This window comes from Belonocnema kinseyi, chromosome 2 (assembly GCF_010883055.1).
Source record: "Belonocnema kinseyi isolate 2016_QV_RU_SX_M_011 chromosome 2, B_treatae_v1, whole genome shotgun sequence".
NCBI classification, from domain to species: domain Eukaryota; kingdom Metazoa; phylum Arthropoda; class Insecta; order Hymenoptera; family Cynipidae; genus Belonocnema; species Belonocnema kinseyi.
The window spans coordinates 8,953,179-8,967,833 of NC_046658.1; the positions used below are offsets into that span (position 1 = coordinate 8,953,179).

General features: G+C 37.2%; 1 protein-coding gene across 7 annotated transcripts in view; it reads right to left on the reverse strand.

The window, feature by feature from the left end:
- LOC117167137 (alpha-catulin) overlaps nt 1-14,655 on the reverse strand; it is a 453,685-nt gene that overhangs the window by 420,300 nt on the left and 18,730 nt on the right. For all 7 annotated transcript variants that reach the window (XM_033351828.1, XM_033351833.1, XM_033351832.1 and 4 more), the window contains one exon: nt 9,650-9,839. In XM_033351828.1, the coding sequence (XP_033207719.1) occupies nt 9,650-9,839 (190 nt within the window). The remainder of the gene's footprint in view (nt 1-9,649; nt 9,840-14,655) is intronic.

The following is a 14,655-nucleotide window of genomic DNA, read 5'->3' on the forward strand; positions in this document are numbered from 1 at the left end:
ACGCGTCCTCGGGTTGCGGATAGAGGGTCCCTGTACCAAGGATTTCTGCTGAATATGGTTACAAAAATAAATAGGCAGTCGCGGACAATTCTCCAGGGGTGTTCCCGAAGGAATGAACCACCAAGCGGAGGTGTGAAAACCGTGCCGAAAGCTGAATGGCACCTGACTGAGGTTTCTAGAACGGTGACTCTAGGATACCGGGTGACCTCTCAGAGTACATAGCCTTATCCTTGCATGCGGGGCTCTACAAGGATGGACGAACCCCTTACCCTAGCTTCTCGTGGGAACAACAATGACAACCCTAAACATTGTTATCGTAAGTGCGGCTCAAAACAACATAATGCGCAAGGCTCCCGACAATGGGTCGGCCAACAATGCCGACCAATCTAGAGCTGGGGGAGCCAATGAAAATGGATACAATGCGATGGATTGGCGGGATTTCCCGACCTTTGGGTGCACGCAGCGATTCAATCACGACTTGCTAGAGTGCTACGATTCGAGTGTGGCCACTGAACGGGGTACATGGCACGGCTGCATGCTCTGTGGTGCGAGAAACACCCGGAGCTATCGCACTTTTCGCAGCAACGTCTGCGAAACCATGCTAAACTACTCCGAAAAAGGGACTATGCAAGCGGAACGCGTACTCTACTACAGCTAGAACAAGCGGACAACACAGACAGAGAGGCGAAACTAAGACCAACCACGGACAGGCTTCCAGTAGAGGAAGAGCGATGCTTTATGACCCGGAGAAACATCATCACCAAGGTTTCTCTCAAGCCTAAAGATCTGGCTGAAATAGATGACGAGCTTTATGGACATTTTTCCGGAGAATCCGACCTCTGGGCTATCAATTATTGTGTGTATCATGCAGCGAGAGCTTTGGCCGATGCGAACCGTAAAACAAAACCAACGGTTGATCCTAAGACCAAAAGACGAATGCATCAACTTGCCATGAAGATAGGCTGGGTAAGACAGTATTTGTCCCGCATTCAGCGTGTGATTGACTACATCACATCTGGCAGGAATTTTATGGCCAAGGTTCGAAAGTTCGCGCGCGAACTCCGGACCCGCTATCACACACTTAACAAGTCAAAGCTGCTGACCATCAGGCAGCATATTGTTGAGAGAATACGGGTACTATCTGACGCTAGGAGAAGTCTAGAGCGGAGGGAGAGGTTGGTCAGAGAAAATCAACAGTTTCTCTCTGACCCATCTCGACGCTTCCAAGACCCTCCAGTTACTGTCGAACACCCACCCAAACCAGAGGAGGTCGAAGTATTTTGGAGAGAAGTCTACGAAGTGCAGCATAGACTGGACGAAGATTAGAAAATAAAAGCTTCAAGTAGTGATACCGAGGAAATGAAAAAATTATTAAGAGGGATGAAGAACTATTCCGCACCGGGACCAGATTGTATCAAAACCTTCTGGTGGAAGAAGTTTTCTTCAACCCATCAGAATTTGGCCCGTATTTTCACCTCAGATTTGAATTTGGCAGAGCCGATTCCGGAGTGGTCGGTGGAAGGGCGCACAATACTGTCTGAAAACACTTTATAAGATATTCACAGCTATCCTAAATGATAGGATTGTTCGGGCAATTGAACCTGTGTGGCAAGAAATGTATGAACAACGAGGCTCAAAAAGAGGCGTAGCGGGATGTTGGCAGAACCTGATCATCGAGAGATGTGTCTGCAAAGATGCAGCACTCTACCAGCGTGGCCTATCGATGGCCTGGATTGATTATCGGAAATCATTCGATTCGACCTCCCATAGACTTATCATCTGTCTTTTGGAAAGCTTAAAGGTTCAACCGCAAATCGTTAGGTGCATAGAGAGATTGATGCCGCTTTGGAAAACCAGATTTACTATCTCATCTGGAAAAAATCGTGTGACAACTAAAAAGGTCACCTTTCAGAGAGGTGTTTTTCAGGGCGACACCATGAGCCCACTCCTCTTTTGCCTTACATTATTGCCACTATCTCTAGTACTTCGCCATTCCGACGGGTACTTTTGCGGCAAACCTGCAGACCGAAAGTACAAGGCCACTCATATATTTTACATGGACGATCTTAAGATCTATGCTAAAAACAAAGAGCAACTACATCTAGCTCTAGGGATTGTCAAACGATATACTAAGGAAATTGGAATGGAATTTGGGTTAAAATACGTGCCAAGGTTTATTTGAAGCGAGGAAAAATTAATGGCATCCCTGAAGATCCTGAGCTCGTTGATAGAAGCGCTATACGACACCTTTGCGCTGGAGAGACTTATACATATCTGGGCGTGCCACAGAGCCGTATTCAGGATGTGACATCTATAAAGGATACACTCCGAAGCAGATACAAACGTCTCACGTGGCAGATTTGGTCTCCCGAACTGTCGGCGAGGAATAAAGTATCTGCAACGAACATGTTTGCCATCGCGGTAGTACTCTATTCATTTGGAGTAGTTCCATGGACGAAGAACGAGCTCAGATCCCTTGATATCGGGAACAGGAAGGTTATGCACATGAACAAAAGCATGTATCTTAAGTCTTCCGTTCCGCGACTGTACATCTCACGCCGTCAAGATGGTCGCGGAATATTGAGTCTTGAATGTCTTCACAACAGGATTATTCTGGGTACAGCACATAGAGTTGCAAATAAAAGATACCCTCTTCTTAAAATGGTCAGGAATCACGAAGAAGTGGGCAAAGACGCGTTTCTGTACAAAGCAGCGGAGGACGCTGCTGAAACACTCGGACTTAACTTCAGTATTAGGGGTGAGCAAAATGCATCAAATCTTATCTATCTCGAGTACTCACTCCTGAAATCCCGGATTAAGAAAGCACAAGTGAAAAACTTTCGTTAACAGCTCCTCGATAAGAGGATGCACGGTGTCTTCCACAGACATGTGAAGGATCAGTCAGTGTCTTGTGAGCTAACGTTTACCTACCCTAAATCGGCCGGATTGAAGTCTGGTAGGGAGGGTTTCATTTTTGCATGTCAAGACGGTGTCATTTCCACCTTAACATACCGTCGCCACATTTTGACCCAAGACATTCCTGATGATAGCTGCAGGGCGAGCCATATACACCCCGAGCATTTAGCTCACATACTATCTAGTTGTCCACTCAAGCGGGAGCGACCTACATTCAAAGGCACAATGCGGCACTAAGAGTGCTTTATTACCATCTCTGTCACTCTTACGGCATTAACCCTAATATCACTCCTCTAAATGCGCCTAGGGAAATCGAGTCAATTGTCGAGAATGGGAAGTGCCGCGTACACTGGAACTTTATATTCTTGACAATTGTTTCTTTGCTCACTCGAGGCCTGACATGGTTCTTCTCGACTTTGAGAAGCGAACCATGTTCGTTATCGAATTTTCGCCACAAGCTGACAAAAATATCATAGGCAAGGAGAATGAAAAGAAAGAGAGGTATTGAGATGCAACGATTGAACCCGGAATATTCTGTTAAACTAATCCTCCTTATCATCGGCGCTCTTGGAGGTACCAAGCTTTCACTCGCTAATGGCGTAAAAAGGAACCCTGCGTGTCAACAATATGCTAAAACACTTGCGGGAAAAATGCAGAAGGCGGTAGTCCTTAAGCCGCTCCGTGTTCTTAGGGTGCACGAGACTTTTGCTCGATCGTCGCATTGATTCCGTTAAAGACTGTAACCACGTATCTCATGGTCGTGAGACGTGGTTGTGGCTGAAATTTTACCGCGATTTCGCTAGGAGCGGGTGCAGTTTTCCAGATTAGCACCCACTCCCGGCGAAATCCTGGGGTTGTCCTTATAACACGTCCTATGACATGCGACAACAATAAAAATGTGCAAACGTACGAATGTCTCGCTGTCACTTCACTCATTTTGCAAGGTGAAGATCCCGCAGTCAATATGTCAATCGAGATCCCACCAACTAAGGCCTACGTACTAAGTAACAGTAATGTAACGATTTCAGTGTACTATTAAAAATCTAGGATCGTGTGCACTACAAACTCTCTCCTCTTCCTAAAGTACCCACGCTTTACTAGTTTTGATATAATTTCTGTGTGGCAGAAATCATTTTTCGAGTGCCTGCTCGCATGGGGGTCACATCTTAATCGCTTCTGTATCAAGGCTTGGGTGTTTTATGGTTTCCATGAGTATTAAGACGCTGGAGCATTTGTTTGTAAGGTTCTCCACGGTTTTTATCACTTAAACATTTATGCTTTCTACATGAAACTCAATGCAAATATTGCGAAGTACTTTGGTATCTGTATGACGTGTAAAGACGTACTGAGTTCTTTTCCTGAAGTTACTCGTACTATCTCTATGTCTAAGGATTTTATTATGCCCTATGATTGATGTTTTTAAATCAACAGCATCGAGGATACGCATTGTTCCATTTTAGATCTCGTTTTCACTAATGTTTATCATCTTGAAATAAAAATGGCAGACAACTCATTCTTACTTATTGAAAGTTATCACCCTCCGCTTACTTTGATCTGCGTATATAACTACCCAATGAGCACAAACGTTAAAAAACATTATTAGAACGGCTAAAAAATGTCCTAGGTCATTCCATATAACGGTCTATGAACATACGATGTTACAGATACGTCTTAAAGGCGTGTTTCGAACACAAAACGTTTTTAGAACTTTATTTGGTCTGACTTACGACAGTTTTTAAAAATTCATATAAGGTCTTTTGACTTGTACGTCTAAGAAATGTTTTAAGGAAATTCAAATTACGTTTTTAAATTTCGTGCTTACTGGGTAGGATCACTGATGTACTGTATAAGCGCGATTATTTTATTATTACTCGTTCAGTTTTTAATTTTGGAAATAATAATGCGATCAACTACTTCCTATAGGGGTTTCATTAAGAAAATCTATTTAAAAACACTGAAGTTGATTTTACGCTAAAATTTTTTTATACGTACCTGTACACTGCCATTGATTATTTTTTTCCATAAAAAATAATAAAATCTTCCAGCTACTTACCGTGCTTCACTAGTTGCCTTAAATACCTTGTCATAGCGAAGAAAGATTTATATACCTGTCTGAGATTTCCACAATAATCTCTAACAAATCTTATCCTGATTTCATGACTAGGAGCGAAAATCCCATTATTGAAAATCCTATGTCTTTTTCGAAATTTGCAAATTCGATGCGCGGTACTGAAAGTCCACCCAACAACATGATTATTGGGAACGCACAGGCCGATAGAAATGATGGAAGGCCTAAACTTTTTGATAAACACTTCAAATCTGTTTACAGCATACCATCCACAACTGACGCCCAGATTCCGTTAACTGATACAATCGATTTTCATCGTATAAAAATTGACCGGGATAAAATTAAGGACAATCTTTTAAAAATAGTTATTAATAAAGGTGCTGATCCAAATTATGTACATCCCCCAAGACTGCAAGAAAGGTACCGTTAGTCCTGTTCAAAAATTAGGGACCGCAGTAACGTTATAAAATATCGATGGTAACTATCCTAAGTACCTTAGCTAACGTTTTTGAGAGCATCATTTATGATGAATTGTCCTTAGCTTCAACAAACACCTTTATTGATGAGCAGGATGTCTTCTTGCGCGGAGGTCTACCATGACTTATAGTATCCACTTGGATACTATTTATACGGATTTCTCAAAGGAGTTTGATCCAGTTAATCATAAAATTGTGGTGGCGAAGCTTAGATCGTTAGGCAGCTGATCTCATTTTCTACCTTAGATTTCAACTTACTTCAGTAGCAGGTTTTAATCCGTTTGTGTAGATAACAAAATACTCCAACATATTCCACGCCACATCTGGGGTAAGATCTTGACAACATCTTGGCAGACTCCTTTTTTTCTTTTGCGACTAAACACTAAAAAATGCATAATAATATCCGTTACGCGGAAAAAAGTAACGATAATGTATGAGTAAGTGATTTATAATGAGGTTTTACTCATGGTGGGGTTAGTGCGTTACCTGAGACTTCTCTTGGACAAAGAGCTTTTTCATAATGACCAAGTTTCTGATGCTATACATAAAACCCTAAAAGTTTTGGGTTTCGCCATTAGAAATTCTTCAATGTTAAAGCACTTACTAACGGTCAAGACATTACTTTTTCTCTTTCTTGTTAGCATCTTAAATATTCATCAATTATCTGGTTACTATTTTATATGATCTATAAAATTAAACTAGAAAGAGCTCAAACTCGTTTTCTTCCAATTGGGGGTCGGACAAGGTGGAATGGAAATGAATAGGCAAGACCATAACTACAATAGAATAAGAAAGTTGTTAAACATTTTGAAGATAGCGTCATCAAATGAGTATTCGATGTTGTGTGTTTTTGTTCTACTCGTCTTTTTTAATTGAACCGCAAAAGCTTTAGACCGTCGGTGAAGGCACAAACGGTAAAGAACATCAGTTGAATGGCTCAAAAACGTCCTAAGACAGTACAAATAACATTCCATAAAAATACAATGTTTAAGAGACGTTTGAAAGATGTATTTAAACACGAAACGTTTTTATAACATTATTTCGTCTGACTTAGGACAGTTTTTATAACTTTGAAATAACATCTTTTGACTTGTATGTCCAAGAAACATTTTTAGTACGTTCCAATTACGTTCTTAAAATTAATGAAATATATGTACAGTTTATTTTGGGTTTCTAATCAAAACTCCTAAAATATCCCACAAATAAGACTGCTGCTAACAAAATGGCGGCAAAAATAGAATTTTTGGGAATATCCCGTTTCCAATGCACTTCAGAGCAAAATAAAGTTGTAGATCATACAAGTTCCTATCACACTGGTCATAACAATTTTTTTTCATAAGTTCAACTTAAGCGTAATGGCAAAAAATCCCAGTGGGCACAAGCGTTAAGGAAAATCTTTAGAACGGCCTAAAAATGTCCTAAGTCATTCCATATAACGTTGCATTTACATACAATATTCTAGAGACGTTTTAAATACGTATTTCGAACATAAAACGTTTTTAGAACATTATTTGGTCCAATTACGTTCTAAAATTTTTTACCCACTGGGAGCGAAGCACTTTTTTGAAATTTGCAAAAAATTTCCGATTTTACCGGGGAATTTTATAACTTATTTATTGTTATAATTATTATATTACTATTGTGTCATTATGTATGTATAAATAATATAATATAGCATTCATTTATCATATTTTAAATAGATACATACACTTCCCCATGCACACGTGCAAGTATGAGGTGTGAACTTATCGGTATTTTTAAAATATCTACATTATTCGTTTTCGCAACACCTTTAAAGCAGAGTAAGTGAAACTTTTTTCACGTGGTATCCCCAATATGTTCAGTTGTATTTGATGTTAGTTGATTACAGTTTTGGTTCCAGTCTTTTAAGACGCTTGGAACGGCCTGGTAAACTTCTTTTTGAAGCCCTGGATGGGCCAGGTTGATTTATGTTTTCTTGAAGATCAGTGGGATCTTCTTCGGGATCACCCTCCTCCTTGTTTTCTCCTTCTAATTCTTCCATTCATGCTGACATTTTTTCAGTATTTAGACTGCTCCTTTTTCGTTCTTCTGCAGTGTATTGATGAACTTCAGCTTTCCATTACCGAATATTGCTGATGTTATGTCACTGCCACTAAATCTGTGTAAAAAGATTATGTTTTATGCTATACATTCGTCAAAATGGAAAATTTTTGAACAGTATATTTTTGATGAGTCTTACCTTTTCTTGGTTTAAAAAAACATTAGAATGCTCTTTTGCTTACACATTAATGAAAGCTAGAGGATGTACGTGTTAGTCGACAATGAATACCGAGTCAAATGATAGAGATATATACTGATCGCTGTCTTGACGATAAATGTATGTTCATCTTCCGTAGCTTTCTTACCTGCAAAGTTAGAATCCTCGAACTTTTTTTTCAGCATCCAGTGGGCACGAAATTGAAGAATGTAATTGAAATGTCTTAAAAACGTTTCTTGGACGCACAAGTCAAAGGACGCTATTTGAAAGTTTTAGAAACTGTCCTAAGCCAGACCAAATAATGTTCTAAAAACGTTTCATGTACGAAATACATCTTTTAAACGACTCTGGAACATTGTATGTTTATGGAACGTTACTTAGACTGACTTAGGACGCTTTTTAGCCGTTATAATGATGATCCTTAACGTTTGTGCCCAATGGTCATTGCAATTAAACGGATTTCACCATACGAATCTATGTAATAGAAATCCACCGTCTATGACATAGATTCTGCTTTGAAAATCCATGTTGTCTGTGAGAAGTCAGAAAGTCTAGTAGAGAGAAGATTTGACGCACTTGCGCATTCCATCATTGGAAAATAATGATAAAGGAATCGGAAAAAGTTTAAATTTAAGATATTCTAAGAATTAAACTCCAGAGTCTAAAGAATACTTTTATTTTCTCTGGCTTATGCTAGCCATTTTGAAAAATAAATTTGTAAGAAGTAATGGAAAACGAGTAATGTAGACATTGCATACATGTCGATAAGTTCATATATACTTGCACACGTACGTGTGTGTGTATGTTTGCATATATAATATCATAAATAATGACATATTATATTATTTAAACATATATAAATATATAATAGTGATATAACAATAATAAAAATACATAATCTTTTAAATTTTAAGGTAAAATTTGACATTTTTTACAAATTCCATAAAAGTGTTCCGCTTTTTTCTCCCATAATTCGTAAACTATAAATATAAATAACAATTTGTTGAAAACAAAAGTGATAGAAAATGGCATTTGTAACATATTTCTATAGACCTACGTATGCTCTAAAGTGCATTTGAAACTATATATTTTCAAAAGCCGCTTTTTTCCGTCATTTTTTAGCAGGAGTCTGATTTGTGGGATATTTTTTAGATTTTAATTAGGGCATAAAAATGAAGATGATTGCCTAGTTTGCTCTTGTCCCGACCCTTTCAGCCTCAAGCCTTTTTTGTGTTTCCATTGACTGAACGATAACTCAAGCTACTAATCTTTTAAAAAAAATACGGCACATATTCTGACCAGCGATATTCCTTCGAGCTCTAACGTTAATTTGCACATGGACTTATTTTAAGTCATGACAGATTATGCACCATTTAATACCAACAAAGTAAATATTTGGTTTTTCTAATTTAGTAATATTATATTACATAGCAAGGGGCCTCCTCCATAACATGTACTCTATTTTTTCGTAAAGAGGCGCAAAATGGAGAGCGTGTTCAGCTGGCGGGGGATTGAATGTGATCTCTATTTTCAATTCAGCGCATGTGAAGGCACTAAAAAGGAGCTGTTACTTGACATATCGCCAGCTTCCAATATTTTATATTCCTCTCTGCGACCGCGCATATGCCTCCATTCTGTTTCTGGTATATAATATTAAACTTGATACCCTATCACTAATGTTCTACTATGAGGTCCAACATTATATATTTAGGTCCACGTACGCCGCTTCAAAAGAGAGAGCTTTGGTTCAATCCAAATGCAATAGAACACGCTTATTTTGTGCGGCAATCACAAAAATTAGTTTCATCCTTTCTGCGTTAAGTTACTCTTTATGTTTATCTAACAGCGTTAAATGTAACCTTAAGCGAAAAGGATTGAAATGATGTTACAGTACAAAATCTAAAACTTATTTCAGTAATTAAAGACAAGAAAATAAAAAGTTAATTTTACCAGCAACTCTTGCTTCTTTACATGCTTCATACATGCCTTGCTTGATTTCTGGATTATCATCAGCTATTGTTTCTCCGATAGTCACAAATCGTTCAACAGCTAGGTTTACAGCCTGTCCTACTCTTGCAACTGCTCTTAAACCACGATCAGAACATAGTAAGCGTTCCCGTTGCCAGACTGACGCAGATATCTACAAAAGATCATAAGAATGTTATAAGTTATACTAATCCTCTGAGTAAAAAAATTATTTTCACCCATTTTATCATGAGCAGTGATATCAACTTTGGAATATTAACTGTCACAGCCAGATAGGCATTCCTGGCCACGTAGGGCCATCCTGCTTAGCCGAAGATAGCGAGAGACAATCAAGATGCGAAAGTTGAGATGAGAAATTACGAGACATATCAGATATCTAGTTTAATGGGTTGTCAAGGTACAGGGATCTGAATTTTCATTGATTGACCTCGATCGCGACCTAAACGAAATTGAGATGAAAAGTATTGGTTAGTTTGCAGAAGGTTGTAAGTGTGCGCCTGTCCCGTAGCAACTAGCCGCAGAGCTAACAGGCAAACGGACTTACCAAATAGCACCTCGAAATGTAACACTCGAGCAGAAATTAAGTGGTTCTAATATTGATCAAAATGATTTTCTTGTTTACGTGTTTCAAAAATTTTATTTTATTCTCACTTTTTTGTTGTTTAAAAGCAATTTAAATTGGTATATGTTAAAGAACATCTTTAGAACGGTTTAAAAATGTCCTAAGTCAGTCCATATAACGTTCCATTAACATACAATGTTCCAGAGACGTTTTAAAGACGTAATTCGAACATAAAACGTTTATAGAACATTATTTTGTCTGACTTAGGACAGTTTTTAGAACGTTCAAATAACGTCTTTTGACTTGTAGGTCCAAAAAACGTGTTTAGTACGTTCCAATTACGTTCTAAAAATTTGTGCCCACTGGGTGGCTCTCTTACGCCCTTCTACAACGCAACCGATAGTTTCCATCCCATTTTTTGTTTTTAGATTTTTTAAGATAAAAATCAAGCTTGTCATTAAGCTCACATCATGAGAATAAAAAATCCCGCATGTGGAGAAAAATAAAAAAATGTATTTCAAAAAAAAAATAAAATCAATTTTTATTGTATAATGATTATTTAAATGGCATTCTTCGTTAAATGACTTTTACAAAACCTTAATTAAAAAAGTAAAATTAAGTAGCTGTATCAGGAGTTCTGTACAATTGAAAGTTAGCGGTCGAGGTGAATCGTCGAAAATTCGAGCCTCCGTTTCTTGTCAACTCGATATGCTAGGTGCGACTACTTTTACAGAATTAAAGGAGACTTACCAGCACTACCATCTAACGGAGTTTGAATAAGATAGACAACCAAATTTTAGGCGGGGACACGTGTCAATTTATTTGTTGATTTTTAATTATAAAACTTTGCAGTGAAACCTTATTAATGTAGGCATATATGTTGGCAATGTACGAGTACATTTAAATACATAGGGCATTTTTCGCGAGCATACCAGCCCAAAAATTTGATCGAATTTGAATTTTACCAAAGTGCAGTTCCATAAGATAGTAGTTGATAGGGAAAATAAAATCTCATTGAAGCAAATGTTTAACTGGCTCTTTTTCGGAAAAATGTAAGTACTTTCGAATGGGGCCAAGATCATGTTAAGCTGCATATTTGAGATAGAGTCTTGTGTGCTCTATCGAATGCGGTCAAATCAGAAATATTTGTAACCATTTAATACTATCCACAAAACACACATTTTTTTGGGCAGGCACATTAGAGAAAAAGTGTGCCATATAAAACCAGCTATATCAAGGACTTATCAGGGTGAACTCGTTTGAACAGCTTGAGGGCTCTCCTTTATCAACGAAAAGGCAACAAAGTTTAAAATTTTCACAGCTCAGTGGGCACAGCATTTTAGAACGTAATTGGAACGTCCTAAAACCGTTTTTCGACGTACAAGTCAAAAGACGTCATTTGAACTTTTCAAAAACTGTCTTAAGTCAGACCAAATAATATTATAAAACGTTTTATGTTCGAAATTCGTCTTTAAGACGTCTCTGGAATATTGTATGTTTATGGAACGTTATATGGCCTGAGTTAGGACATTTTTAAGCCGTTCTAAAGATGTTCTTTAACGCTTGTTCCCCCTTGAAGAACATCTATGCTGTTTCCTTTTATGTTTTATTAGTTTTAATCAAAATTTGTGTGCAAAGTTCAGCAGCTAAGGGAAATTAGATTGCATTTTCTATACTCTGGGAGCAGCAGATGTTCACAAAAATATTTGCTCAGTAAATGGAGAAGATGCTGTGAGTTCGAGCACGTGTCGTGAATGCACAGTGGGCAAAAGCGTTAAATAACATCTTTAGAACGGCTTTAAAATGTCCTAAGTCAGTCCATATAACCTTCCATAAATATACAACGTTCCAGAGACGTTTTAAAGACGTTATTCGAGAATAAAACGTTTTAGAGCATTATTTGTTCTGACTTAGGACAGTTTTTAAAACGTTCAAATAACGTCTTTTGACTTGTACGTCCAAAAAATGTTTTTAGTGATCCCAATTATATTCCTAAAATCCGTGCCGAATGGGAAACAGCGTTCTGGAAGGCCTCTTCAGGTGTAACCTGATTATTTTTAAATTTTTCTTAATAAAGATCACACGCAATCTAGTGTACAATTAGCTAAACGATTACAAGTTGATCATACAGCAGTTATGCGATGGCTTCATAATACAAATAATTTTTTGTTGTTTCAAAAAATGTCAAAAACTTTGGCACACTCATATTCACTGTTGTTCTTCTTCAAGTGTTGACACATTGAAAATGAGGGAGCATAGATTAAGGGGCGACATAGTTACGCCGCCTTCAGTGCCAAAAAGCTTCAAGCTGCACAGTGATCAAACTTAGCAAAGTAATATTCATAATCCGCTACAGCAGGCCTGTCGACTGACGGGATATTCCAGGAATTTTCATCGAAATTTCTCTGATCACAGATACAAGTTTTCCACAATCACTATCCTCTATTCACTGCAAGAGAGTTATGGTGGTGGTTCATGTGGCATGCCTTCGTAACGCAGTTTTTATAATCCAGTATCGCAGAGAAGTTTTGAAGTAGGGGCTTTGGGGCAAATATGTTAAAATTAAATGTTTTACTTTAAAGATGTGTATTGTATGTCAAATTTAACATGCATTGTTTCTGATATTCTGCCCTAAACATTCTTATATTTTTGTAAAAGGAATATTATTGTATAAATAATTTAATTAACGTAAAAATTAATATTTTAATTAGATTATTTTATTATACTTTAAACTGTGATGGGGAAATAGAAATTAAGTACAAATATCTACTTGTGATTCAAACTTATTTATTATAACTTTAAAAGTATGTGCATAGAACCGACTTTCCGCTATGACAATTTATATGTGAGTGCGCCCTCAGGCATCGATGATACGTTTCTAAGCGTCATTAATAATTAAGTGGGGGCTGCAAGGTACAAGCGATGTACATTTCTCACTTAAGACTAATTTTGTGGCGTTTGCATAGTGACATACCTCCCGTTATGGATTGATTTTACCCAAGAAATCGTATTTTGAGATTTTGGGGTACCACTTCTGTTTCGCTTGCATCATCTATTTCTAATATCGCAACTATTTCAAACGTACCTTACAACTAGTTGTGCTATAATATTTTCTATCCGATTTCTGAAGATTAGGTTCCTACATAGATTGAGTCATTTCTTTTAAGTCAATTGGTTTTGCAGCTTTTTGTAATTGAAGAAATTTTAATTCTAACAGCGATAATAAAACAGCCAAAATAATAGTTGCTTTTGATATAATAAGATTCTGAAAATTTTTGTCGCATAGTTCATTCATTTTAAACAGAGACATTTGGCACAAGTTTTAATGAAGGCTTTTCATGTCGTATCTTATAATCAGAATTAAATCACTAGGCTATGGGCGAATATTTATATGGACACGAGGGTGGCTCAAGAAGGCATTTACTTTTTAGAGGGCAACGGTCCCCCCAATTTCATTCCGAATCCGAAAAAAGAAATTCTCTAATTTTTTATTTTTCGATTTTAACAGGTGCCGGTTTTGACTTGAAGTTTCCCATGTAAAATGCTTTTTTTGAGTTTTTGGATTAAATTTTTAGGGTTTGACAAAATGTGACGGGGACGTACGAGGGCCTGTAGAGAGTTATCTAATGAAGAATTTCATGTATCATATATATGAGTTTGAAACCCCTAACACACCCCCACGAGTACCTGAAAACTACCCTTAAAACAAAAAATGTCAATTCTTCATGAAATTGACATTTTGAGCACTGTATTCTGGTCTTTTTCTAATTGAAATTATTAATATTAGTCTAACGGAATATTTATTATCATTGGTTAATTAAATTTTAATTATTTAAACAAATGGAATTTGTTTCAATTTTTTTTCGAAAAATTTTTTTTCCTCAAAATTATTACTTTTAGTCTAGTGGAATATTCAATAAAATTTGTTCATTAATTTTTCAATGTTTAAACAAATCGAATTTGTTTAAATAATTTTTTTAAATTTGCATTTTCCCTAAGAATGATTAGTATTGATCTAGTAGAATATTTATTAACATTAAATCATTCACTTTCAATTATTTAAACAAAAGAAATTTGTTCAAATAATTTTGTCCCGATGTTTTTTTTAATAAAAATTTTACATGGGAAACTTCAAGTAAAAACCGGCATGCAAAAAAATGTTACCATGCATTTTTGGACCACTTTAATGGACACGCCCCAGACCTAAATCTGGACAAGTAGATAGAGGGAAGGTATGATTCACGAAATCATTCGATCATACGATTGATTGCGCGTCTCATCAGCTAATAACGTGGGATAGGGTGGGACAAATGCACCTTATATATTCATTCCAGTATCAGCACCAATGGACTTCTTAGTCGACTCTCTGACAGTTAAGACCAACTTGGCCTTCCCTGAATCTATCTGT